At 43.3% G+C, this 26007-nt stretch overlaps 2 protein-coding genes and 1 long non-coding RNA gene across 3 annotated transcripts in view; 2 read left to right on the top strand and 1 right to left on the bottom strand.

The window, feature by feature from the left end:
- Positions 1-510: 510 nt before the first annotated feature.
- tlr3 (toll-like receptor 3) lies at positions 511-5689 on the bottom strand. The gene is made up of 5 exons (XM_047045460.1): positions 5393-5689; positions 4756-5219; positions 4140-4337; positions 2183-4029; positions 511-1957 (listed from the first exon to the last, which is right to left on the bottom strand). Exons 2-5 carry the CDS (start codon positions 5209-5211, stop codon positions 1723-1725), a joined length of 2736 nt encoding a protein of 911 aa, XP_046901416.1. The 5' UTR covers positions 5212-5219; positions 5393-5689; the 3' UTR covers positions 511-1722.
- A 1495-nt stretch (positions 5690-7184) lies between these two features.
- Positions 7185-9531, top strand: LOC124484096. The gene is made up of 3 exons (XR_006957940.1): positions 7185-8092; positions 8259-8327; positions 9309-9531. It is a non-coding gene; the product is annotated as an uncharacterized LOC124484096 (long non-coding RNA).
- Positions 9532-16998: 7467 nt separating this feature from the next.
- Positions 16999-26007, top strand: part of sorbs2a (sorbin and SH3 domain containing 2a) — a 53759-nt gene continuing 44750 nt past the window's right edge. Inside the window, exons 1-2 of the mRNA XM_047045285.1 lie at positions 16999-17549; positions 25124-25293. The gene's annotated coding sequence lies outside the window, so the exon portion shown is untranslated. The remainder of the gene's footprint in view (positions 17550-25123; positions 25294-26007) is intronic.

Raw genomic sequence — 26007 nt, forward strand, 5'->3', positions numbered from 1 at the left:
TTCGTGTTGGTCTGTATTGTTCTTTTTCCACACAAGATCAGCCCAAAGAGGTCCTCTCTACTGTATATACCATATGGTCATGCAATTTACATTTACATTTAGCAGACACTCTTATCCAGAGTGACTTACAGTAAGTACAGGGATATTCCCCCCGAGGCAAGTAGAATGAAGTGCCTTGCCCAAGGAAACAAAGTCATTTGGCTTGGCGGGGAATCGATCCGGCAACCTTTTGAATACTAGCCCGACTCCCTCACCACTCAGCCATCTGTCCCAATTGAAAGAACCTCAACACAGAGTGTTTCCTAGTTGGGTATCAACTGTGATTTACATTATTTGCATAATTTCAGCTGTTTCTCAGTAGCAATGGAATAAAATACAGGGGATATATTTGTGTTTCAATTCACATTATAAACAGCTGTTCACTTTGATTTAGCCAATAATTTAGGTCTTGAACATGATGTTATCTGTTTTGCTGACAGTGTGAAAGCATTGGTAAATTGGGCAGTAAAGTATTGATTGTTTTGGTCTTGGTTGAGCTTGTGTGTAAAAGAAGTTCAAGCATTTACTGTATTATTTTTTAAATGCAACACACATCTCTAAGGAGGAATACAAGGCAGAGGATCATTCAATCTCTTTGTGTTTGCTTTCTTAATCTGCTAGTCCTTCAAGCATCTGGCCTTGCAACCTTATCTTTTAATGAGCCAAATTGAATCATTCCTCACACTTCTTTATCCAGCTTGACAAACCTTTCGATTGCCCTGTAAGCAGTATCCAGAGAGGTTTGTGAGACTTTTCTCAATGCTAAATATGAGCAAAGGTAATTTTACATGCTCTGTATTTTCTGAAAGCTAAAATGTTATGTCACCCTTTTTGAATGACAACTTCAGAAACTAAAGCTAAAATAGAAACCAGTGAAAAAACTTTGGACAAAAGTTAACCAAAACCTTGGGTTCCTTGAGCGTAACAATAGCTGCAGTTGGTTTGAAAAACCACTAGATGTTGCAATCACACAACTATAACAACTCATTTTTAAATAATCTGCAATATTCACACGTTATTTGGTTAGGATCGCTTCCTGGACTCGAAATGAGTTTGTTTAATGTGTGTTTTGAATAAGGATACATGTGGACTAAAATACAAAAAAAACCCATGGCACTCTCTCTAAATACATCCCTTTGTTGTCATGTTAAACCTTTGGCTCAAGGTAAACCATTGTTATTAGCCTTGACAATAAGATAAGATAGTGCCTTGGGCTTTTCTTGTATTTTTTGGTCCACAAATTCACAGATTCAAGTACAAAGAAGACAAATATTGACATGACTCACTCCTTAATATTTAAAGAAATCATTAGTAGCAATATTTAGTCATCAAGCCTATTGTATTGATAGATAATTATAGAAAATAATTCTCTTTTTTTTTTCCAAGTCAAGTTAACCATATATACTGCTGAGCAAGTGAGTACCTACAGTTGACAAGCCATTCCAAAATGTCTATGTTTAGATATTGTAGTTGAACAGTTACCAGCCATAGTTTAAAAGCTACAACATCCAAACATGCAGCAGTATATATTTCTAACTATACACAGAGTTCAAATGTTTCGCAGTAATCCCAGACAGAGAATAAACAATTACATATGGGCACTTCTTTCCTCAAATACCCGTTGACTAAAGCCATTCACTTTGCAGCTTTAGCTTACTCAAGCAACCGAACCCACAGCCACAACTAAAACTGCTGCCCTCTGTTGACAATCCCCAGTGCTATGCGAAGCTTCTGGTGAAAGGCGGGGATCTGTTCCCTCTCTATGGGCCAGTGGAGGATGCAGCGTGGCCTCAGCATGCCCCTGCGAAGGAGCAGTGCTTGGGACAGCCTGTAGTCCTGCACGTCCTGGAGGAGGATGAGCACCAGGCGGTCCCTGCCTTCCTCAATGACTTGGTGAAGGGCATGGTGGACTTTGAAGCTGAGAGAAAGAGAGAGAAACATTACGAAACATAACATCTGAAACATTACGCTTGAGGAAAAGATATTCATGCTGTAAAACTATTAATTTAAGGTAATGAAATCAGTTCATGCTATTTCTGTTCTTATACCTCAAAATCATAAAATTGCACTGAATATGTACATTAAAATTTTTGATCAAAACATACAGTAGGCCTTATCAATAGCCAATATCTATCAAACTCACCGTCTGCACAGTGGGTCTCTGAAAAGACTTTCAGTGACAACAAATATAATTTTTTGGGAATTTTTCATATCATCCACAATAGACTGTAGGCGTGGACTACCAGGAACAGAGTCACGGTTTTCCAGGAAAAACCTATACTCCTCTTTTTCTAGAGGAAGCAGCCTTGCGGTTACCCACTCCTCATCTGCTTCTGCATAAACAACATAGGCGTCATATTCGTAATTTCTCCCCTTAATACGTTTGGTGTCACCTAAACCTAAGGTCCTGTTGACCAGAATATTCCAGTAGAACTGAATTCTCCATCCATGGAACCGAAACAAAAATGCGGTGACCATGAAAGTTAGAACAGTGGTGCTGCTTAGTACATAGAGGGTATAGAACGGGGTCATGTCTTTACAGGACTGCGGGTCGAACTTCATGACCGAGCGGTCGAAGTAGGCTGAGGGCGTGTTACATGTATACTCATCACGGCCCAGCACACTGGTGTTGGTTGTGTTTAGCCAGTGCACAAACCACAAAATGCTTTCGCAGGTGCAGTCAAAAGGGTTCTTGTCGATGACCAATTGGCTGAGGTTGGCAAAAGCCTTGCCGAACACTTCCTTCTGCACAGAAGTGATCAAGTTCTTCTGGAGACGCAAAACCTGTAGGGATCTCAGATCATCAAAGACTGATTCCTTCAGGTAGTTCAGGAGATTACCGCTGAGGCTGAGCTCACGAAGGTTAGCCAAGCCCCGAAGACTCTCTCTAGGGATCTCGTCCAGTCCAGTGATGTCCATATCCAGGACGGTCAAGCTACTTAGCCCCTCTAGAAAAAGAACCGGCCCTCCTGGGTTGGCAGCCTTCCATACTCGGGCCAAATTGTTGTGCTGCAGCTTTAGGACTTTTAGATTATCCAGTCCCTTTAGGAGACTTGCATTGATATTGGCAATGTTGTTGTTGCTGAGGTCCAGAAGGGTGAGGTTGGACAGTGGCTTGAACGGAGAGGGATTCATATCCTGGGCACCACTTAAAGCCTTGCCCAAAAACAGGGACTTGAGTCTGGGCACACCTGTAAAGGATGTGGGGCTTAGTATGATCTTCTGCTGGTTGTTAAAGAGTTTGAGCTCCTGCAACTGGTCCAGTCCTTGAAACTCTGTCCCGTTCAAAGTTTGAGCGATGAAGTTGAAGGCTAGCAGGAGGCTGGTGAGGTTTCTCAGGCTAGAAAAGGCCCCAGGGCCCAGGTGCTTGATTGCTGTTCCCGTCAAATTAAGAGTCTGGACAGGGGAGTTGATAAGCGAAACCAGGGTGAGGTTGTTGATGTTATGAAGGGACACACAGCTGGCAAATCCCAGGTTCAGGTTGCGTAGATTGTTCAGACCTGTAAAAGTGTTCTTTGTGATCTCTTGAAATGCTGTGTTCTCCATGATCAAACTCTCCAGCGCCCCGAGTGGCTGGAAGGAGAAATCCTTGATTGCAGGGGTGTGGGACGTGTGCTTGTTCTTTACTAGCCCCCTCCTCAGGTTGAGCAGTGTAAGGTTGCCCAGCCCTTGGAATGTGTCTTTGTTAAGGGTTTTTATGTTGTTCTGTTGCAGAATCAGAGTCTTCAGCTCAGTCAGCCACTGAAAGGGACTATTTTCTAATGTAGTCAGGCTATTGTTGGACAGATCTAAAACGGTCAGGTTGGTCTTCTCCAAAGCCTTAAAGGTTGTGTTTGTTAGTATGACCTGTGTGTTCTGAAGGGACAGATTATGAATGGCAGTCCCAGACAGCTCCATGCAGAGTTGGGATATGAGCTGCTGGTTTAGCTGTTTCCCCTCCATGATTAGTTCTTCTATGGTCTTTATGGGCGCTAAGCTACCAGGCTCAATCTGCAACGAGGAGATGATTGCAAGATGAAAAGGGTGAAATGCAAACCTTAATATCTAGTTTAAATGAGGAACCATGTCATAATTTCATTTCCCTTTTGAGTGCAACTTACCATTTTCAGAAGAGACAGAAATGACAGGTCGATTACTCTAAAGTACGAGGAGGAGCTGAGAAAGGAGAAGTCATCCTTTTTTAGTGTGGATATCTTGTTGTTTGAAAGAATGAGAGACACTAAGTTGGGAAGTTGGTGCTGGGAGCCTAACTTGGCAGACTCAAGTCCGCTTTTGGAAACATCAAGCTGAGTCAGGCTCTATAAAAAAATATAGGGAAGAAAATGTATATATATATATATATATATATATATCTATTGAGTAAGAAAGTGTTTTAATGGTATTAGGTGAATATACTAGCATACATATTTACAAAAATATCATTAAACACAACAAATAATACTACCATTTAGATACAAAGTATACTTGCCCCCTCATCATCCCTTTACAAGTATGTTGTACATGTCTAGAAATACAAGATATTATTATTTGATGCACTTACTGCACCATTTGTACATTGCTTTGGATAAAATGCATGCTAAATGAATACATCTTTATTAATAAATCAACCAAATCAGCTAGAGTATTAAATCAGCACATATTCATTCATGTCATTCATTCATCATACATAAATCCATACATCAAAACAACTGTTTACCACATTGCTATTCTTGTTACCTGTAGAGCAGCAAAGGGCTCCCCCTGCAACTTCAGTCTGTTCGAAGCCAAGTTCAGTTGCGTAAGATTGGCGCAGCAACTTAGATCCTTCTCTGTGAGCAGATGAACCTCGTTGTGCTGCAAGTCCAAGCTCCGGAGATGGCTCAGAGTCTGGCAGACACCGGCCTCCAACCGGGTGAGACTGTTAAAGCCCACGTCCAGATGAATAAGGCCTGGGTATGGGTCCAGAGAGGCAGCGGGCAGGCCCACCATGCGGTTGTGGGACATGTCCAGGCTGGTGATGTTTCGAGGGAGGTCTGATGGGATCTCATTGAGGAGAAGGCGGCTGCAGTCAGCCTTTTCATGACGAACATGACAGGTGTTCTTCTTCGGAGAAGCTAAGCCCAGACCAGAGCTGATTGTGAGACAACTAAAACCCATGGCCAGAAGAGTAATGATTGAATGTTGTGAGTTCATAGCTTTAGCTGGAAAAGAAGAAGGATTAGAACAATGAGATACACAGCTAAACAACTACCTGTCTTCGGGTAATGTAACATATTATGTGCAGAATAAACTTTCAAAACCACAAACAAAATAAGCAAGCAATGAGCCAACGTGCAAATAACAGACAAGTTGTTTGGTCATTTCTGTACCCTACCTTGTGTTCAAAGTTCCATCAGGTTACTTTAGCGTTCGTATTTTTAAAGATCGTTCATAGATCAAAAAGGAGAGCGGCAGGTGTTGCCAGCACTCTTACTGTAAATGTATGGACAGAGACAGATCTGTCTCTTCTCTAGAGGCACTTTCTGTATTAAGGAAAGCCTTAGCGTGGATATGGTCTGTTAGTTTAAGACTATCTCGTCAATGTCGCGAGCTACGCAATGCCTCTGTATCAGTGCCACCTTTTCTGTGAAAACGAAACTGCCACAGGGAAAAGGTGGTTCCCGTCTTTGGCCACGTAGCTGCTGTAGACACGCCAGGCCACACTTAAGCATGATAACACAAGAGGGGGTGTGGTTGTGACACAGGAAGCAAATATCAGGACTTGTGCACCCGTCTGTATAACTTAACATTGAGAGAAGTCAAAACATGTAGGCTATTAGGCCTCAAGCAAGGTTTCGTAATAGCTTTTTCTACAGAAAAACACATAATGTCACGCCATACGTCAGGCCTATTGTCTGTTAGGCTATCTGCGCACTAGCATGCATCTATTTATGTCATTGAGTAGGCCAATAGTTAGTTGTCTGGATTGAATGTAGGCTATAGCAGTGGTTGAGCATTTGACGGAAAATCACAAAAAAATATAGGTAGGCTACTCATTAAGACGACACTTTTTCTCGCAGGTTCAAATACCCTGCAGCCGATATATGTCGGATAAAAACGTCTGCAAAATAAACACAACTAGCCAATATCGAAATACCTATTTTGTCCAGAAGATGGCAATATTCGATTAGAATTGAGTCATTAGAAATAAATGACGCCGCCCTATGTTACAAACCAGTGGCGGACTCAAGCAATCTGAGGGGCAGGGGCGACAACAACAAAAAATAGCACAAGCTGCATATGGGGTGTGGCACAGGGGCGTTGCTAGACATAAAGCTCTACTGGGGCACAGGCCGCTCACTAGAGCTACTCATCACTTTTTTTCTTCTTCCAAGCTTGCTGCGTACAAGAAGTGTGCAATACAATGCACTATACAAACTTTTTTCTGCAATACTTTGCACGCAAAACATTTTCATGTAAAATAATACATTGGATTCATGTTATTATGTTTGAGTCAAAATAAGATGCATGTTTTCTCCACTGGCATCATATTGGCTAAACCCTTCATAAACAGTAGACAGGAACAGGAACTGCTGAGTGCCAGATTTTCAGTCTAATTTCTGTTAAGTGGTGGGTCCCGACTGTCAATGGACAAAAAGGACTGTTCTCCCTTTAGATTCTCACATCCCCTTTCACACGTAGGTTTCACCAAAAAAATATTTTGTGAGAGGATTAGTAAACAATAGATTATATCTTGGTCAAGGGGAAAACACCGGCCAAGACCCAGTCTGCAGCTGTCATACCTACAACTGTGCCCGTGTCCCTGTCTGCCTGCCCTAGTGTGTCCCTGTGTTCTGTGGTTATTAGGTTCACTTGTGTCCTGTTGAATGTCTGTTCAGACAAAATTTGAACATGCAACCTTTTGATTTGCTATCACATGTTGTTCCATTGAGAAATACATTACTTAATAGTAATGCACTGAGTAGGCATTGTAGCCGTTTGTTCTAAGATTTCCAAAACACATCATTTGACTTTATTTAGTATTTTTTAGCAGCAGGCAATTTTGAGTCTTAAATTTGAATTACTGTCAGTCCTGTGGTATCTGTAACTGAAAATCAAAGGCATAATCATCCATGTTGGATAATGCAGGTGCAGGATTATTGTTTGGTTTGAGTGCTATCCAGGTTGTTTTAAATACTGTGCAGTGACATGCACACTACTAAATGCAATGATTCATTCATAATGATGTTTATCACGCTAAGGATCAAAGCCTTGCTATAACATCATGACATAAAATAATTGAAATGCAATGTCATGTAAGAAGTACCTTTTACTGTAAGCACACTGTAGACACTGACGGCATACTGTAGCCCACAACAAGAAGGATTACTGTACTTAATTCAGCCACTCTTTACTCACTCATAACCTCCCCTCCATGCATCCTTCTCTCCCACTCTCATTTGACAGATTAATAAGGCCAACCTTCCTGGTAGGTCCAGTGGGGGCACCGGATTGGTTTATCTAAGTACTAAGCCGCAGCAGCTTACGAGCTTGTGTGCAGATAGTGATTGGTCAGTGCCAGCAGAGCGTGAGCTAGCGTCTTGAAGCCTATCCCCCATCCCAGAGCTATGACAGGAGGTAGTAGGACTTGTGACTGAGGCCTGTCCCGCTTTGGTTCTGTATTTAGCAAGGGTAGGTCCTGGAAACCCTGCTACATGGGGCAAAGTGTTGGGAGAGTTCTATTCAGGTCAGCTGCTTTGAAAGGCTGGATGTGAGCATCTAAGTTGGAAAGCGAGGACAAATGAAAACCCGCTGATTTGTGGTATGAATTTGGAAGTAACATCAGGAAGAGAGGAAAAAGAGAGAGCACAGAAGAGGAAGACAGGGTTTTCAGTGCCAGCTCAGTGAAAACAATTAAAAGCTTTTGTGGACAGACACCCCAGAGAGAAGAGGAGAGGAAGGACAGGAGTCCGATACACATCAGATCCAGGGACAAACTACTTGGCAATGAAGAAAAGGAACGAGGTATTGTGGGAAACAAGTACCCCCAGAAGAATGACTGACTGACACAGCATCACTTGTCAGAGGATTCTGTGTGAGTATCTAGTGTGTGTGATTAAGGGCACTCATGCAGAAGGAATGACTTAAGGGGGCGGTGGCTTCATCCATGTGTGTGTGTGTGTGTGTGTGTGTGTGTGTGTGTGTGTGTGTGTGTGTGTGTGTGTGTGTTTGCGTGTGTGTCATGTTCTACATCTCACCAGCTTGGACAAATCTTTACTCATCCAGTTGCTACTGACCTCTCTGATACACAGGAATAACAGCAACGGAAGGTGAGTCTCCCTCTCCGATTGTCTTTTTTGCGTCTTGTCTTTTCTCTTCTCGTGGTGAATTATCTTTTTTTTACCGCTCTTGATCTATTTATTGCCACTTTACCCATTAAGTAAACAAGAGTATGTTTATGACATGTATGTATGTGTCTGATGTATCAGTTTGCTGCATAATCTATATGAATTGACTGTAAAACATTGTACCATGTTTATTAGATTGTGCGTGACTGATTGTCTATTGATTTCTTCACAATTCATCATTGTTATGCCAATGACCAAGTGCAGGCGGCAGTTTACTGGGTCAGTTCTCAACATCATTATGTTTGTATAGTTTATTGTTATTATTATATTTAAGGATTATAAAGATTTTCTTTATGGAATCTACTACAAACTGGATTAAAATAGAGTGGTAGTCAACACACTCTGTCAACAGGGCTAAATATAGGAAGTCTAATTAAGAGGACTGTCACAGTCTTATCTCTGTGTAGGTGTCAGAGATAACCAAGACATGGCTTCTAATCACTTCCTTAAACACGCTAGTTGAAGCGACAGTTGCAACATGGAGTCCTATTGGGTAGAACAGATTATACAATTATAGCCTCCATCAGCTATGCTGGCATCAGCCACCTCAGGGATATGGAGAGGAGGGACGGAGGAAGGACAGAACAGAGTGGGAGAGAGTGCACAGGTAAGATCACAGATGAGATGCAGAGAAAGAGATTTTATATCCTTGGGAAAAGAGGGGGGCGGAGGAGGAGGATGAGGAAGGGAAAAGGAAATTATGGGAGAAGAAAATGATACCGGGGTGAAATAAGAAAGGTGTATAAGGGTATGTGGACACACGCTCATGTGTGTCAGAGTGAGAGAGAGTGGACTGGCAAGAGATTACATGGCGGTTCAGAGCATACATACACTGAAAAGGTAGGACATTTTTACAGTATTTACTCTCTTTACACACACTCTCTTTCTCTCTCTGTTGTACAGAAAAAGGCATACTGCAGCAGATCTACCTTCATGTGCTGACAAATGATGTTTGGAGGTCAGACTACTCAGCAATCAGTTGAGTCCACCAATGGAACAACTGTACATCACATATTCTGTTCTAGAACACTCAGGCCATTGTAGAGGAGCAGTGAGACAAACAGTCAAACACACTGTGAGTTGTTCCATCCCAAACTTATCCTGAATAAAACTTAAAGCGTCACATCTTATCGCTGTAACCTTCTTCTGATCGTTAGCTGTTAACCAGAAGATTCTGCTAGTCAGCTGTAGCCTGTGAGCTATCCTGATAGACTCTGCGGCCGGTCGTTTCTCTGAACAATGGGCTGATGTGGTGTGTGTTTCTCATGGTGGGGCGCTGACTCAGGCCTGCTAGAACCTCGAAGCCCCTCAGGGGGGAAACTGTACATCAATACTGCCCTGGAAACAGCCGAGTTGTAGTACACTCTCTGCTCTGCAAACTGCGGTGCAATGGACTGGGGAATCTAACCCAGCCCCAGCGGATTTTTTTGTTTTGCTGGGGTGGGCACTACAGATGGTATGTTGTAAATTCACCTGTGCTGCATATCTCTGCCTGCTGAGGAGAGGAAGTGTACACACAGAAAGACAGGTTCAGGTGGTGTTGTGGCAAAGATGACAGGATTCCTCTGACTCTGCATATGTACATGCATATATATATATGAATGGAAAAGGAATACAGGTGAGATGCAGACCGTGTGTATGTCATGCACACACACATACACACACTCTCTTGCACACTATTCTCACACAAAATGTATACCTCAAATATGATACCTATATCACACACACACATGCAATTAGTAGAGATTGAACTTGCAGTCTGACCTTTGCTGATGCTTGTGGGAGACAGCTCCCATGTGTCACCGTGGCCGGGTGGAATGACCAGAATCAGAACCAGAATCAGCTGATTGCACATGTCAGGTGACCTGAGCCTTTGCAGCCTGAGAGGGTTGAAGCTTCACAGGAAACAAGAAAACATCACCATTGTTTGTACAAAGTTAAGAAAATGTGAAATGACATGGTCAGTGTTGAAGGTTGCGGTCATTACTGTATGACGTTACGTGCTATTTCCTCTCAGGGCTCGTCGCCATAGAAACGTCAGTGGCAAGGGCACTCAACAGGGCTTGCAAGTGTGTGACTGGTCGGTCTCACATCTATTTCCTGTGATGCTATGTAAGAATTGTGATTGAAAGAAACATGTTTACTGTCTGGACTTTTGGAATGCGAACAAAAAAGGTTTTGTTTACTTTAGTGAACTTGTTTTCATTCAAATACATCGAAAAGGAAACCAAAATAATAACTGTAGAATGTTTGTGTGTGGCTGAGATTTGGTTAATGGAAACAGGCAAAGAGTTTTTGGTTAAACTCATCGTCAGGAAATATACCCGGTTCTATTCCAAATCCGCAATTAACACCTTTGCAGTATTGTATTCTTACCTGACACACCTATGCCAACTTTTTAATGATCTTCTCTGGCTTCTGCCGACTAGTCAGAATTTGACAGATGTTGTAGGTGTCTGTCCAGTGAATAGACTTACCACATTTCTGCCAACCCCAGTACTTTATCTATCCTCTCAGAGACATTAAAGAGGGAATAACGAATTTCCTTTTATCACTTTGTCAGATTAGGAGAGTTGGCTTTTATGAATGCTACTATGCGGTGCTCAGTTTTCATTCCGGAGAGCTTGACTTTTCATTCTTTAGTTCCAACTCACCCAGAACATGTGATTGAACCAACCAAGTGCTTGTTGGTTTATTGTATAGTTGTCTTCAAAGAACTGAGCTCAAAAATAAGTTTGTTGTTGAGAGATTTAAATCACTGCTATTGAGGGGGTCACTGTTGTTGCCCTCTGTGCGGTGTTCAGTCTTTTAGCAAGGACATGGAATTTACAGAACTGCCAAATCGCCTCCGCTCTTGAGAGATTCCGGTTGATTCCATGTGGAATGCAAAAGCTGTTTCTGTGAGGAAATCCATCATTCATAACATTTTCCTCCTTTTTTCATTGCTTCAGTGAGTCCATCCCTTTTTGGTTCTGTCATGGATCGTTTCCAAGGTCATGTGGTCAAATTGATCTTCAGATTTAGATCTCTTCTGAAGCTGCTAAGTCTTGCTACCATAGAAGGGAAAAAAGCTAACGCAGGAATTTTCAGCCTCTCTCCCTAAAGAAAACAGATAGTATGTTACTGTTTTGTCACAAACTCCAAAACACTGTTCTTAAAAAAGTTGTCTCTATAGGAAATACACTTAACACAGAAGATTGTACACAGAGCAGGGATGAAAATGAGAGAAAAACAGACAGATTCAGAAAGGCGTCAAACTTTAAATAGTGGGTGTTTAATCAAATTGTGAACCAGTTTAGTATCATTCGGAGCTGCAGGGCTGGGTCATGTTATCCTCTTTTCACATTACAAAGAGCATACACACACACAAACACACACACACAGGTACCAGAACTATTGTTTGAGGCAGGCCTGTTTGTTCTCCTTAAACTAGCGCTCTCTGAATAGAGTCCTTCTCCCTCCAGCTGCTCTGGTTAGGCAGGATTAATTGACCCATTACTTAATTACATGCCCGAGAAAAAGCTGGAAATCTATGAAAGGGATTTATTGCTGAACCGTTAAATCATGCAGAACGCTAAAGCAGATTTTGACTACATATAATACCTTCAGCTAAACAACAGCTAATTAGGATTGTGGAGAAAGGGCAAGCTGGCGTTGAGATGGTTGCTCTGCCAAGAGTGTAGTATCAAATGAATGGCCAGTGTCTAGAAGGCTGACATTTGATGATCCAGGTTATCTGAGGCTGTTTTGTAATGTTGTATACAATGTTACAGTCGTCAGTTTGTGTTTGTGTAATGGGGACGGTTTGTTCTGTGTGTAACAGAGACCACAAGCAGTCAAGTCTTGTGAACTTTCTTGCCCAAACAATAGAGGGAGCCATTCTCAACAGAACTCAATTCAACTTAACAAAGGTTGATTTCAGTGTTAACTTGATCATGAAATGTCCTTCTGCTTCTCTGCTCTAGGCAACTCTTTGCACTCATAGCGAAGAAACCAATTTGCATTTGAGATGTAACATCAGTTCTGAGCGATGCCCAATCATATCTGCCAGCAGCCAATCCCTTCCATCAAGCTGGACGTCTCCCAGAGAGCTGCTCTATCAAGGGAACAAGGTGTGGGGGGAGAGGGGGGTGTAGAGATGGGTAGAGATGGGTAGAATCAAACATGTAGGCAGAGGCGACTGGCTGACTCAAGCCGGAGACAGACGACACATGAGAAACTTCTAGTGGTGTTACGTACTATTTTGGAAGCAGTACCACCTTGCCTCATAAGGAAACACTGAGAGGTTTGGGTTGGGAGGGGTCATGACTTTTCAGGACAAGTGTGATATGGTATTGGAGACAGGGAGTGAAAAAACTGGTGGCTCTTTATTACTGTAACTACCGTCATTTTTGGGGAGGAAACCAAATCAATAGGTTTGTATGGAATGTGATGCTCTTGTTGAAACTAACCATTTGCTTTGCTAAATGCGCCCACAGACTACAAAAGTGATGTCTTTCTTTTTTGAGTTGATCTGAGCAGGAGAATGACGGGTTGCTGGCAGGACTACTCCACATGTGCCAAGTCAACCATCCTTCTGTCACTCAGAGAGAGGGAGAGGGAATGGAAAAGACAGGGAGAGACAGTTCAACATGGCATAGAGATCGGAGACCAGGAAATATATCAGACAAAGAGAGGGACAGAAAGAGAGGATAGAAATAGAAAAACTGACAACCATACAACCTTTGCTGTCAGTTGGTGATTTGGGAGGGGCACTGTCTTTTTGAGATGATGCATGCATGTGTGTGTGTAAAAGTCCACAGATAATAATGCGTCTGGGAAGATATTTGTGTCATGATCCTATCTATGTATGACCAGGAAAAGATCTGCTATGTTTAGACTGTGACAATGTGTCTGTGTGTTTGTCTGTGTGTGTGTCTGTATCTGTGTGTGGATGGGGGGTCAGATGAACTTCTTATTATCGTGCACATTTGCATAGCATTTGTGTGTAACTAAGCGGCACATTTTGCATGCTAAGCGTGAACTGTGGCTGCGAGGGAAGCGTACCTGCTGTGTGAAGACAGCAGCCTCAGCACATCTTTCAGTACGACTGATCTGTTCTGGGAACTGGGACCCACTCAGACCGACCTCATCACACTCTGGAGTGGGATGAAGTCACTGGGAGGAAATAACCTAGCTCCGATGTGACAGAATGTGGTCTTGTGGTTGTAGTTGTTGAGGGCGTGACCACCCCTTTTTTTGACAACTTTCTCAATATTCCTACATCCTTTTTATTTCTCTCTCTCTCTATCTCTCTGTCTCTCTCTCACTCTCTCTCTCATCGCTGTTTTTCTGATTCAGCCTGAATCGGAGGAATATGCCAGCTGGTCTTGGATTAAATGAAGAGCTATGTATACGATTGGGACCTTCCTGTGGAGCTGCCCGTTGCATAAAGTAATGTATTGGCAGAGCAGGTGACCTGAGAGGGGGCACAGCCTTGGGATTGGCTGAATTTGAACAGGGCTGGGCAAAGTTTCAGTGGGGGTGGACCTTGTGCACCCAATCAAAAACGCACAGACACAAACACACTTGCACACACACACTCCATCAGGAGCATGCTGGAGATCAATGCCTGGTTGAATACCCATGTTGGCAGCAGCCAATAGCACTTTAGAATGATGGGTTTCCATGTGGCATGTGTTACGGAGGGATGAGGCAGAAAGGGGAGCTGTAGAGAGAGGTCAGGGCATGTCAGGAAAATAAGATTGGTATTTTAAAAATCTAAAATGTTGATGACTTTATCAAGGTGTATGAGTGCAGTGTCTCTTAGAAAGGGCCATGTCATGTTTCTGCCTCTTATTATCTTTTCATGAAAAGAAGCTGAAATCAAAGAATATGAAGTTTAGCTTTATAGGATAGCTTCTAAATTTAACTGCCTGAATATATTGCATTTCTGGTTGGGCACTCAACATGTTTTCCCCTCCAACATCAGAGCAGGTTCAGCAGGATGCTAGTGTAAGTGGCACACTGTCATACCCCAACAATGTCTCTGCTGTTGTAACTCTCCAGATGCCAACGACCATACCCCTTCAACTGTACGACTCAGCATTAACGTTAGCCAGGCTACTGTAGCGAGTGATAAAGGCACCACATGACAATACGGAATGTGAAACTTTCTAGGAGCTAACAGTAGGGACCAAGTGAGGCCTGAAGCTAAGATAAGAAGGTTATTCTTTCACCAGTGAGCTATGCGTCAGAACTTTCTCTTCCCTACTGTGGTGTTTGTCGAGAACTGCCTCAGACAAGGTGTGTCTGTATTTTTAGACTCTTAGACATGAGATAATTATGAAGACTTGATTGGAGGAGTCAAAATAGGGTGATGTTAGGGGAGGAGAGGGGGTGTGCAAAACTGCATCCATGATGATATCACACCGAGTGTTGATCATCATCATCATCATCAATAGCCATTAAATGGTTTGGGACAAGCATTGAAGCAAGACCAAAGCTGTCTATATCACCAACAGTAAATGCCAGGTGATCCAGTCCCTAACAGAAGGTATAGGTGAAGGACACATTGAAAAGTCTTGGAACATGGCCCTGGGTGTTTCTGAAAATTAGCACCTACGTTTTGTATTTTGACTCTCATGAGACGTGCATGAGACAACACACAGTAAGGTAACATACAAACATAAATGTTCTTAGCAAACTAGTAGGCTTCCCTGCAAGTTCCCTTGCATGGTCCTAGCAAATGAGCAGGCTTTTATTTCCAAAAACCTTACATCTACTGTCCTGCCTGCTGGTCCTAAATGTATCTGTGCCTGTGTCTATGCCTCAGGTGGAATTTAGCATACCAGACACCCAACCCCCAGCCCCCCTCACCAGCCGACACAGCAAGGGGCTGCTCTGCCTGAGACGACTGAAAAGATAAGGAAGGCTAAATTAGAGACCATCACAATACTTGCGGATAACCCCCTACACACACTCACCGGCAGACGTTGCTGCCACCTTTCAAAGGTCAGCTATCAAAGCCAGGTTATATTTGGTCTATCTTTGATGTAGGCTGAAGAGGAAGGGTTGTGTGTGTGTGTGTGTGTGTCTGTGTGTGTGTGTGAGAGAGAGAGAGAGAGAGAGAGAGAGAGAGAGAGAGAGAGAGAGAGAGAGAGAGAGAGAGAGAGAGAGAGAGAGAGAGAGAGAGAGAGAGAGAGAGAGAGAGTCATGAGACATGAGAGACACTTCAAACCACTTGGCCCCTAGGTCTGGGATCAGATGATCTTTCCCTCAGTACTATTAGAGGATAAAAACATGACAGTCTATGCTGGTGTGACAATAGCTCACCCCCCCTCCATTCACAACATCTTTCGCCCACTACAGAAAGTGAGAATCTAGCTCCCTAAATGAAAACAAGGTCATGAGGACTGTATTTATGTCAAGAGAGCTCATATTTTTCTTTTGCTGTAATGTTGTTACTTGCTACTGGCCATCTACTGGATTTTCCTATCCACTGAAATGTTCACTAGACTGTTAATAACAGTCTTCTGTGGAAAAACATTTTAAGTATTCATGAGGGATAGGGTGCCTCCTCTTCTGTGTCCTTCCTGCTCCGTTTTGGCCCATTGATTTCTGTGTCGGCTGTGAATATTCCCCATGTTATGACTAGTATATTATCTGGTCAGGTATTTCTTTGGTATCCAATAAAACAACTGTTTTACAACAATTTGAGTGGTGAGGTAGCGAAGCACCTGTGCTTGCTATACAACTGATAAACAAAAATCCAGTGCAGGCTGGCACCTGAAGTATAGAGGGGAAGGGAGTCCTTATCTGTTGAGTTCAAGTTCAATAAAAGCTGTCTTTTCAGGATGAGTAGACCTGGGAAGGCAGGATAAAGTATAGAGGGATAGACTCAAGGTCTTTGTGAATCAGTGTTCATAGTATTTTAATATGTGTGATTCCTGAGCAACGTAATAAAGGCCTACTTCACATGCAGCTGTCTCCAAAGGATTGCGTTGCATATCAAAGTGCCGGACTGGGAACTTGCTTGAAATATGAGTGAGGTTGAGATAGAGATCATCAGGCTGCAAGTGTGAATGCAGCACGTGCCATACAAGTCTGGCTCCACACAACAGATCATGAGAGTTTGTTGCCTATGTTGGCACTGGTCCATATAGGGACATATATGGGGGACAACCTATGACTAAGACCACTTCTGAATTTCTGAATAATTGAAGAGGTTTGCATAGTGTTTGTCTGTGAGTTCCGTTATACAGCATTTTATTACCAGATGTCTCATGCATTGCAACAATACACATTATGTCAATTACAAGGGTCGCTGCAATAAATGAATCATATTTTATAGAAACGTGAGCTATATCATACTGATTTTTAATATGGGCCAGTGCTTGCAAACTAGGCTGAAACAGACTAGTCGGCTGTATGGATACAAAATGACATTTGCCCTATTAGTGGCGACCAGTACATTCTTCTCTATCCTCCAAGAGCACAAATTGAACCGCGGTCGTTGCCATGACTACACGAGACCCAATGAGCGGCTCGCGGCAGCGAGTGCGACTGGAGGCCATCTTGCACATGGAGGTAGATGCGCCGCATTATCCTCGTAGTAAGCCATCCTTTTGCTGTGAAACAACGAGGCAAGCTGAAGCCACTGGATGACATCTGATGAAGCAAGTGTTCAAGGGATGTCGGAGAGATGGCAAGCTCGTGACCTCTGTGCGCGTAGTGCGCCCAGCATGCTGAAAATGTGAGATTGCAGTGTCACCCCTCTTTCTCTGCTATTAAGAAATGTCGAGGGACGGCGTTTTGTCAAGAGTGAAGGGACAGTTTTACAGAAAATCTATCAATAGTTCCCGAGCACCGCGCAATTGACATGTGAAAGAGAGGGTGTTGCCTTTGCTGCCAGTGCACTGACTTGCAACGTCCATGCGCGTTTGCTTAGTGGACAGCTCCGGAGAGAGAGAGCAGAGAGGGTTTAGAGAAGCAGGTGTGCGATTTCATTCGGAAATTCCGTCGGTTAAAGGCTTGGTATAAGCTGTCTGTTTCCAGTCTCAGATGTGAACGGACTTTAATTCGGAAAGCAGCCTACAGCAGTCTTTATCTGGACGGGATTGTACAGCGTTGCAGTATTTTTTCTGACCCGATGTTATCTTTGAGGTAAGCAATTGGTTCGATCCGTAGTAGGAGAATAGTTGATGAGCCTGGATCTTACATTTGAAGCAGAGGCCATTTACAGCCGGCTATAGGATAGAGTCGCCAACATTGTATGACCGAGAATGAGGAATAAGCGCGTTAAGAATGCCCGATTGCTTGCATACGACAACGAAAACAACACTGTTTAAATGCACGCTACACATCGCAGTGACAATATGGGCAACAACGAGATACACACATGTATGGTATTTGGCTGTTTTTCCAGTGTTAATTTAAGGGCTTATTACAATTTTTTCATTTTCAATTTGCGTAACAGTTTACATCAGTGGGATAGCATAGGCTCATCTCTTTGATGACATTTTGAGTTGTGTGTCCATGGCAATGAATAAGAAAAAATACTGTAACCCAATCTTGTTTGACCTCCGGAACAACATTCCGCTATTAAAGGACACTGTTAACGCACGTCACCCCTTGCATCAAGATTTGGCCAAGTTGATTAACATAACAATTAACAAGGCCTTCATTAGGAGGTCATTAGAGAGTCCAGGGGCGACGGAGAGAAAAGTGGCCCTGTTCAATACAATAACGGATTGTCGTGCTTGCATGTTTTGTATTACAGAGGGTAAGCCGGTTACAAATGTTTGGTAATGGTACAGCCTCATTAAACCATCATAAAATTAGGCTGCTAGTATTTTACCTATACGGGAGGTATAGCCTGTCATACCGTCAGATCAGAGAGGTGTAAATGAAGCTTGAGGTCGCTTTTTGTTGGGACTCTAAATGCACACTTCACCGCCAGGCTTTAGCAGATTCGGTTTGTATCATTACACCATGTGCTATAAAGGCATTGAGGCTTAGTGCACATTAAGCAGATTACACCAGCTAATTGTTGCAGCAATGACGTTTCCTCCATTCTTTCAGCTGAGTTGTTGAGCCCTCAAGCTTTCATGCAAAACGGTCATGTTAGGAATATGGATCCATGTTCATGCCCTAGTTTATCAGACATAAACCTCTTTAAAAGCTGTTTAAAACATAGTAGTGTATAACTGCTGTTCTATGAATTTAATTTCAAAGACATTGACATACTATGCCACATCCCTATTCCATGCATTACAAATTAAATTGAGGGTGAGACACGCCACTACCACTTCTCTTCCCTCTCAGTGCCCATAGGCTAGGCTACATCCTAGATCTGACAGGGAACACAACAGGAAAGGTCTTCCTGTTCACTTGGTGAGGATCGCACCTGTCATAAAGAGGTGATGTAATAAGGGAAAGTGAAAGGGCCAGCAGCGTTGATGCTAACTTCCTGCGTGTCTAGTGAATAGCCTTCTGAAAGAGAGGGGAGGGCTTCCGTCTGAAATGGATACTGAGGTAATGCTATCCGTCCTGTGAACCTCATACTGTGGAGCCTGAGTGGAGCCTCCCAGCCACACCTGTATGTTTGTGTCCGTACCTACTTTTGTGTGTTTTAGGACTTTTTGTTTGTCAGTACTGTATTTAAATTCAAATCTGAGTTAACATTTGATAAGCAGATCAATATTGAGGTTAAGAACAGCTTCTTTAACTTGGAAAAGATTGCCAGACTTAAATCTGTCTTATCATTTAATGATTTTGGAGAAAGTGGTTCATGCTTTTATGAGGTGTTGTCGATTGTTTTTAAAACCTTAAACAGTCTTGCTTCTGAAATATCTCTGAACCTTTAGTAATTTGTAACCCCCAGAGATCTCTTAGATCGAATAAGCAGCTGCTTCTCGATGTTTTACGATCATGATTCAAGAGTAAATAAATAAAAATAAATTTGGATTTGATTTGTGTATGTGTATGTATGTGTCTCAGAGAAGCCTTCGTCAACCTGGTGGGGGTAATGAACTGTTGGCGTCACTGTAATTCTATGCAAAGACCCACCCAAACAGTCTAAAAACATTCATCACAAGAGACAAATGTCACATTTTGATGTGATTGATGGATATCAGGAAAGTCTCCACAACTATTTGGTTGCACCTGCTACCTGCCTGTTACAGAGTAGGGAGAGAGGGAGGGGGTAGTGCAGGATTGAGGCAGACCATCGTGCCATCAGGGAATTGGAGAATGCGATACAGTTTCTCTCGAAAGTACAGAGTGTAACAGGGGTTACTCTCTGTTTGTCCCTCTCTCTCTTTCTCCCACTTTCTCTCTTTCACTGTTTCATTCTCTACTTGTCTGGCTTACTTTCATAGCCTTCTATTTTTTCATGCACTTGCTATTCTTTGTTCCCCCTGTTATCTACCTCTCTCTCTACTCTAATCTTTCCCTCTGCCTGCCCTCCTGTCTTTCTTTATCATCTCGCTCTCTCGCTCTCTCGCTCTTTCTTTTGCTCTCTTTCTCCCGCCTGTTTAAAGGGCAGAGCTGATCTTGGCTTAAGTGGTCTGAAAAGAGTTGCCTTGCTTATTGGTGCCTGTCTTCATAAAAGAGCCCTTTTCACTGACTACCTACAGAACCTCACTGACTTTCTCATTCCCATGCCTCATTCCTAGAAGACCTGTCCAATATTATTTCCTTGCGTTTGTGTTTTCTTTTTGTCCTGCGTAGTCTTTCAGTGCTGGGATAATAGAAAGGTAATGGAGAGGCCTATAAGTTGGAGTTGGCACGCCATAGATGGGGGACTTTGGCTAGAGTAATCTGCTCAAAGATGGCCCATGACCCCGATTCTGATTAGCTACACTATATAGGGATTAGCCAGTTGCACAAGAATAGAGAGATTTGACGTCGCTGTATGAGTTGCATCTCCGCTATCTTTCTGATACATTTTGGTGACTTGCAGGTTAACAGAGGAAAATAAAAAGCAGTTATTATACTTGGAAAACAGGAAGCGAAAGAGCAGTGAGTCTGTGCGGCTGTGAACTGTGAATACTGGAAGCATCAAACTGAACTAATTCACAAAACAGGCACAGCTGAACTTTGGCCTTTGGGTAAATGAAATGCTACTCCCACAGTGAGACAGAGAGAGCGGATGTAGCCGGAACCTAGCCTTGTGGCAAAGTGGAAATACAATAGAGCTAAAATAGTCCCTCTCTTATTGCTACAGAACTTTTGTTCTTCTGTAAAAACACCAGGCAAGCAAACAAAAAAAAGAAAAAAAGAGAGCTGTAGTTGGTTGCACCGTTGGTTGCACTGTATCTAGAAGCAACTATTGCTGAGTCGAGTCCTCTTCCAATGCTCTAGGCTTTGTTGAGTTCACTGCTGTAGAGCAGGCTACAAGCTTTGTTGGAGATATTAACAGCCTGCAGTGTACAGTATATCAGATGTATTTCTAGGGGAATTGCATTGCATTATTAATGAAGTTAAAACGATTATTCCTCGTAGAAAAATATTCTATATCAGTCATCCAAGATATTGTTGAAAGTATTTTCCAACATTGTATGCAATATCAACTAAGTATGTCCGAAAGAATCAATTAAGTCAAAAAAGAATCATGTCCTATTGGCCGCGAGCAAGGTAACAGTAGGTAAATGTGTGCCAGTGGCAGTGATTCATAGGGGTCAAAATTCACACTCTCTGAAAATATACAAGGCTGTGCCCCTGTGAGTGGCATGCAGCTGGTTGACCTTTACAGGGCCCTGGTGACTGTGAAACTGAGTCGACAGGGATTATCAACCAGGAAGGCTTTCATGACGATCCACGTCCTTTCACTAGCCGTGTGCCGTCACCGCGGCAATACACAGATGAGAGGGGTGAGGGGTCAACTGTGACAGAGGAAGGAACATAAAAGCAGGATTTAGTTGTGATGTCACATCCTGTAGCGAGGCATACAGGTACAGAGTGTAGATTCCTAATTCGGGGGAACCTTGGATGTATAGTCAAACATTTAGAGACAAAGTCATACAGATGCCTGATGTTATGCCTTCAAAGTCACACAAACACCCCCCCTCCTCCAAGCATGAGACCCCAGCCAGCTGCAATGCTACACACGCACACCCTGCCTTTCCTCTGTCTAAGCGTTAGATGAAAGAGGTGTAGAGCTAAAGAAAGCCCCCTTGTCCCTAAACCCTACACCATCCAAGGATGTGCAAATCCCCCGTCTGACACTGTCTAAACCACAACGCTGGGGCGCCACAGCCAACATTTGGATCCTGTTACCGGGCAGAGTTGCGTTTGAGTCAGGCGTGTGAGCCTGATTGGCAATCTTAGCAAGGTGACACGTTACGTGTCAGAGGGGGGATTCCTCCGGATACATTTGTGTGAGAATCAGAATTTAATCAAAAATCGGAATAAAATAGTTACGTTTTTATTGACACATCCATATGAAATATACTGCTGAAAAGTTAGAGGGGGCTCTTTGTCAACTTGATTTGAGTAGTCAGTCACATGACAGATCAGATCTATTGCTACATGAACAGAGTAAGTCTTCTAAACAAACAGGTAGCTGTCTTTATATAGGTTGATCCTCACTGCCTCCTACTATTCATAGCTGAGGCTGTGGCATATATCATACAACCCCAAAATAATACTGGAGCTGTGTGGCCAGCTCTCCACATTGTTTACTTTATGCTACTGTATACGTGAGTGGTAATCTGGACGTTCCATGATCACGCCACCTCTGATTTATGAGCATGTATGTTTTGCATACTGGCTACTGCTTCCCTACTGTAGTTAAGAAATGTCCTGGTACAACCTGCTGTCGTTTGTGTTAATGCAGCTCTCCGTTTTTTTCCATCGCGTTGCTTACTTACCATTTGAACTGGTCAGAACACAGTGGAGTTGATAATGAATAGGGTGTTGACGCAGCCTGTCCAGTACTGAGTGGCTCATAGGTCAGTGTGTGTGTGTGCCAGTGATAGTAAAAATAGTGTGTGTGTGTGTGTGTGTGCGTCTGCCAGTGATAATAAAAATAGTCAACTCTGGTACTCCTGAACATTTGGTTTTCCATATTCAGTTAATAGATGTTTTCCCACCATTAGACAAGTGAACTGAAAGTTGCTGAGATAAGCCTAGCCAATTAGCAAGAATGTGAAACTCATGTCAACAGTATGTAGGATACTTACAAAACACAGTGTTTTGAATATCAGAAACGAAAAGAGTTTATTCAATAATAATGTTAGGTCTTTGTTAAACCAGAACTGAATCATATTCTTGCCTATTACCTTTTTACTGGGCCTTGATTATTAACTTGTCTGTTTGTGGCCTGAGGTTTGTCTCCTCTTGCCCTCCCCACACCCCTCTCAAGGTTACATCATTAACACCTGTCAATTCTCAGCTTGTCACCATACCTTGCTGATCCCCGACTCGTGACTGGGCGGTGTTTTGTAGGCCACCCAACGGCCAATTAGTGTGGTCGCAGGGCACCTCAAGGTCTGGAGCTCTATGCTGGCTTAGTCCTGAGTTGAGGGGGCAGGGCCTGGAGGGGTGCCATGATGTCGCCCAGGGCACCAGTCTCCATGGGAGCCGTCTGTGCCTTTTTATCCGGGATGTTTGCCTCCTCACTGGCCCGGTGCCCGTGCACCTCAGACGGTGTTGATCCAGGAGCAGAACAGCTGAGCTCATCCTGGTTTACGAGCTTCTGCCATCGGCTGCTGCTTCTGGTGCTGCTGCCGCTGCTGGCTAGCTGAATGAGCGAAATATACCTGGTACTAGCATTGTTAGCTTGAGATCTAGCACCTACCTGCTGCTGGATCAGGACCTTACGTATCTTTTGTTCCTGTAGTTAGCAGCTAAGTTACCGGAGGCTGAACCGTCCTTTTCTGAGATGGTTCTTTCGAAGACACGAGCTTGAGCTTCTCGAGTCTCAGCATGGACAGTCAAGGCTGAAGGAACAACACAGTTGGTTGACCTATTATGTTCTGAGTGCAACAGATAGAGATTCATATGAGCCCTTTCTCTTTAGTGAGTCAGTGCATTTGTGAGTCATATGCAGTCTGCAGTACATCATCGTGCCTTTCCACAAACAACAGACTTAAGTGAGGAGAAGCAGAGCTTTGTGGGCTGTTGTAGGATTTGACCAGATCCAGAAGAAAAGGTAGTGTTTCTCTCTTGTGAAACTGAACACCTATTTTGGATTTTATTTTCCTCTTTATCCTATACAAGGACTTTTAGATTGCATATCAGGAATTGGCCAAACCCTATCCTCAAGGAAAACCTTTCTAGTTTTTCAGTCAGTTGTTGAACACAGGGGAAGAGGAAGCCGCAAGAGGCTATTTAGCATATTGGGACGACCACAGTGAAAACCTCTTACAGCAAGCTGTTGAAGGTCACAGGACAGATTGCACTGCACTGGATTGGGAGGCGGCCCTTACAGAGTCTTTGCTTCAAGATGAGTGAATAATTCATCAGGACAGTGTAGTGCCTCATCAGTGACCGCAAGCAACTTTAATAAAGTTATCCATTGAGGAGTTCATTAAAGAGAATTTATGAGTGTATTGGGGAGTGAGAGTAGCTAACCCTATATCTTGACTGATGAGCCGGTCCTGTGTCATTGAGGGCCACCGGTTGCATCTACTTGTGCAGGGAGGGTGCAGATAGCCTGTTTTACAGTAGCTGGATGACTATGGGTGGCCAAACTGGAAATGAAAGGTGCAGAATGGCAGTGGTTACATCACCGTTCTGGGAATAGGTTGGGTGTTAGAGGGGGGTCAGGCTTTAGAGGGGATTTTGGTGGACCTCCCGTGTGTGTGTGTGAGTGTTTGTGAAGAGAGAGAGAGAGAGAGAGAGAGAGAGAGAGAGAGAGAGAGAGAGAGAGAGAGAGAGAGAGCACATTCCCCCATATATACATTCCCATATGGATTACCCTGGACACTGCATTGCAGTAAGATAATTAATGACACGGGTGAGGGAACACTTAATATATCTGTATGTGGTTGCTGTTAGACGTGACCAAGTGGGATGGAAAGAGAGTGTGTGTGTGTGTTTCTTAGTAAGCCAGGTCAGGCTTTTCTAAAAGATTTTCAAACTGTCATCAGCAGAAAGGGAAAGCGTATGTCACCTAAAGGACAAGCCGGGGTGTGACTCAGGCTCATTGCAGTCTGGAAAAACTAAATTTTAACCTGCTCCCCTCTGTGTTCCTGAATGGCATGAAAAATGCTATTTCATCACCAGTGTGTGTGACATGAAGATTCGAGAGGAGTGATGTGTGTGTGTTAACTCCCAAGCACCTCGCCTCCTGTCTCTCCGTGCCCCGCCCAATCCATCATTTCTTTTTAGCGTGCTGCTTATCGGGCCAGAGGCATGCCCGCCTGCCACTGACCTGGTCCTGCTGGCATAGCTCATGCCAGGGATGGAGAGATTTGTGCGTTTGTGTGTGTGCGTCCAGTAAGAGTGAGTGTGTATGTGTGTGTGTGTGTATACCTCCCTCTCTCTCCTGCCACCCTAGACTGGGGGGGTAACTTTCCAGTCCCATAGTCGAGCACGTCTGTGTCTGAAAATAACCCTATCTGATCACTGCTTCACCCAAACAGGGGACACACTCCCTCTCTCTCTCTCTCTCTCTCTCTCTCTCTCTCTCTCTCTCTCTCTCTCTCTCTCTCTCTCTCTCTCTCTCTGTCTCTCTCTCTCTCTCTCTAACTCTCTTTCTCTAACTCTCTCTCTCTCACTGTGCTTCCCAGGAACAGAAGGGACTAGGATCTGGAGCTGAAGCCTGAGGAAGACTGGAGAGGTCTCTGGAACAGTGAACCAAGAAAAGAGTGTCAATAAGAAAGAAAGAGGGTCTTTGGACATTTAGCTCACCGATGCCCATCTCTACCTGACCCGGCTCCTGTCTTTAGAGTTTATGACGGTAAGATGTGGATGCTTTTATTCTACTCTGGGCTGTGCCCACCTGCTGATGTAATGTCAGGTTCGTACCTGGAATTGTCATCACTTACACTTTCATTACTGACTAAATATGACTGTTTAATCACTTGCACTTGTACTGATCATTGAAACATGATGTTGACAAATGTGGTTATTCTTAGGTGGATATAAGTCCATGAGTTATTTAGTAATCATTTTGTATTTTATCATTATATGCATTATATGACAAAAGAGATGGAAAAGCACACACAAAAGTACAACAATTATTGCACAACAACACAAGACAAACAAATTATTGGCTCATGCTTTGTGTCAAAATGACAACCAATATAAAACCCCAAATGAATTCTTAAAATCCTTTTGCAGTTTCAGGTTGATATGTCTGTGAGGCTTGTTGCTGCTGCAGTCCTGTCAGAGTGCACAGTGTTTTCTGCCTCACTGCACTGCTGTGGAACCCAGTGTCGTATCACAAACCTATCTAACATCTCCCAGAGGAGAAAGTCAGAGAAAGAGAGAAAACATTGCACATGATATGTTAACTTGAGCCCAGACAGGACTTCCTTGGGTGAGCTTATTGCAAAAGAACCAAAACCAACCGGAGACCCCCAACATTCCCCCTACTCTGTTCTTTCATTCCATCCGGTCCAGTCCAGTTCATTTACTCTCCTTGAGTGCCTCAGAAAAACATTACCAATTT

This window comes from Hypomesus transpacificus, chromosome 22 (genome assembly GCF_021917145.1).
Source record: "Hypomesus transpacificus isolate Combined female chromosome 22, fHypTra1, whole genome shotgun sequence".
Taxonomy (NCBI): Eukaryota; Metazoa; Chordata; class Actinopteri; order Osmeriformes; family Osmeridae; genus Hypomesus; species Hypomesus transpacificus.

Bases quoted from the DNA above. Each gene is read 5' to 3' on its own strand.
- tlr3 (XM_047045460.1), bottom strand. From the start codon at position 5,211: ATGAACTCACAACATTCAATCATTACTCTTCTGGCCATGGGTTTTAGT. The intron at 4,338-4,755 runs GTAACAAGAATA...ATTTTTTTATAG, and splicing joins AGCCCTTTGCTGCTCTACAG to AGCCTGACTCAGCTTGATGT. The intron at 4,030-4,139 runs GTAAGTTGCACT...TCCTCGTTGCAG, and splicing joins TTCTGTCTCTTCTGAAAATG to ATTGAGCCTGGTAGCTTAGC.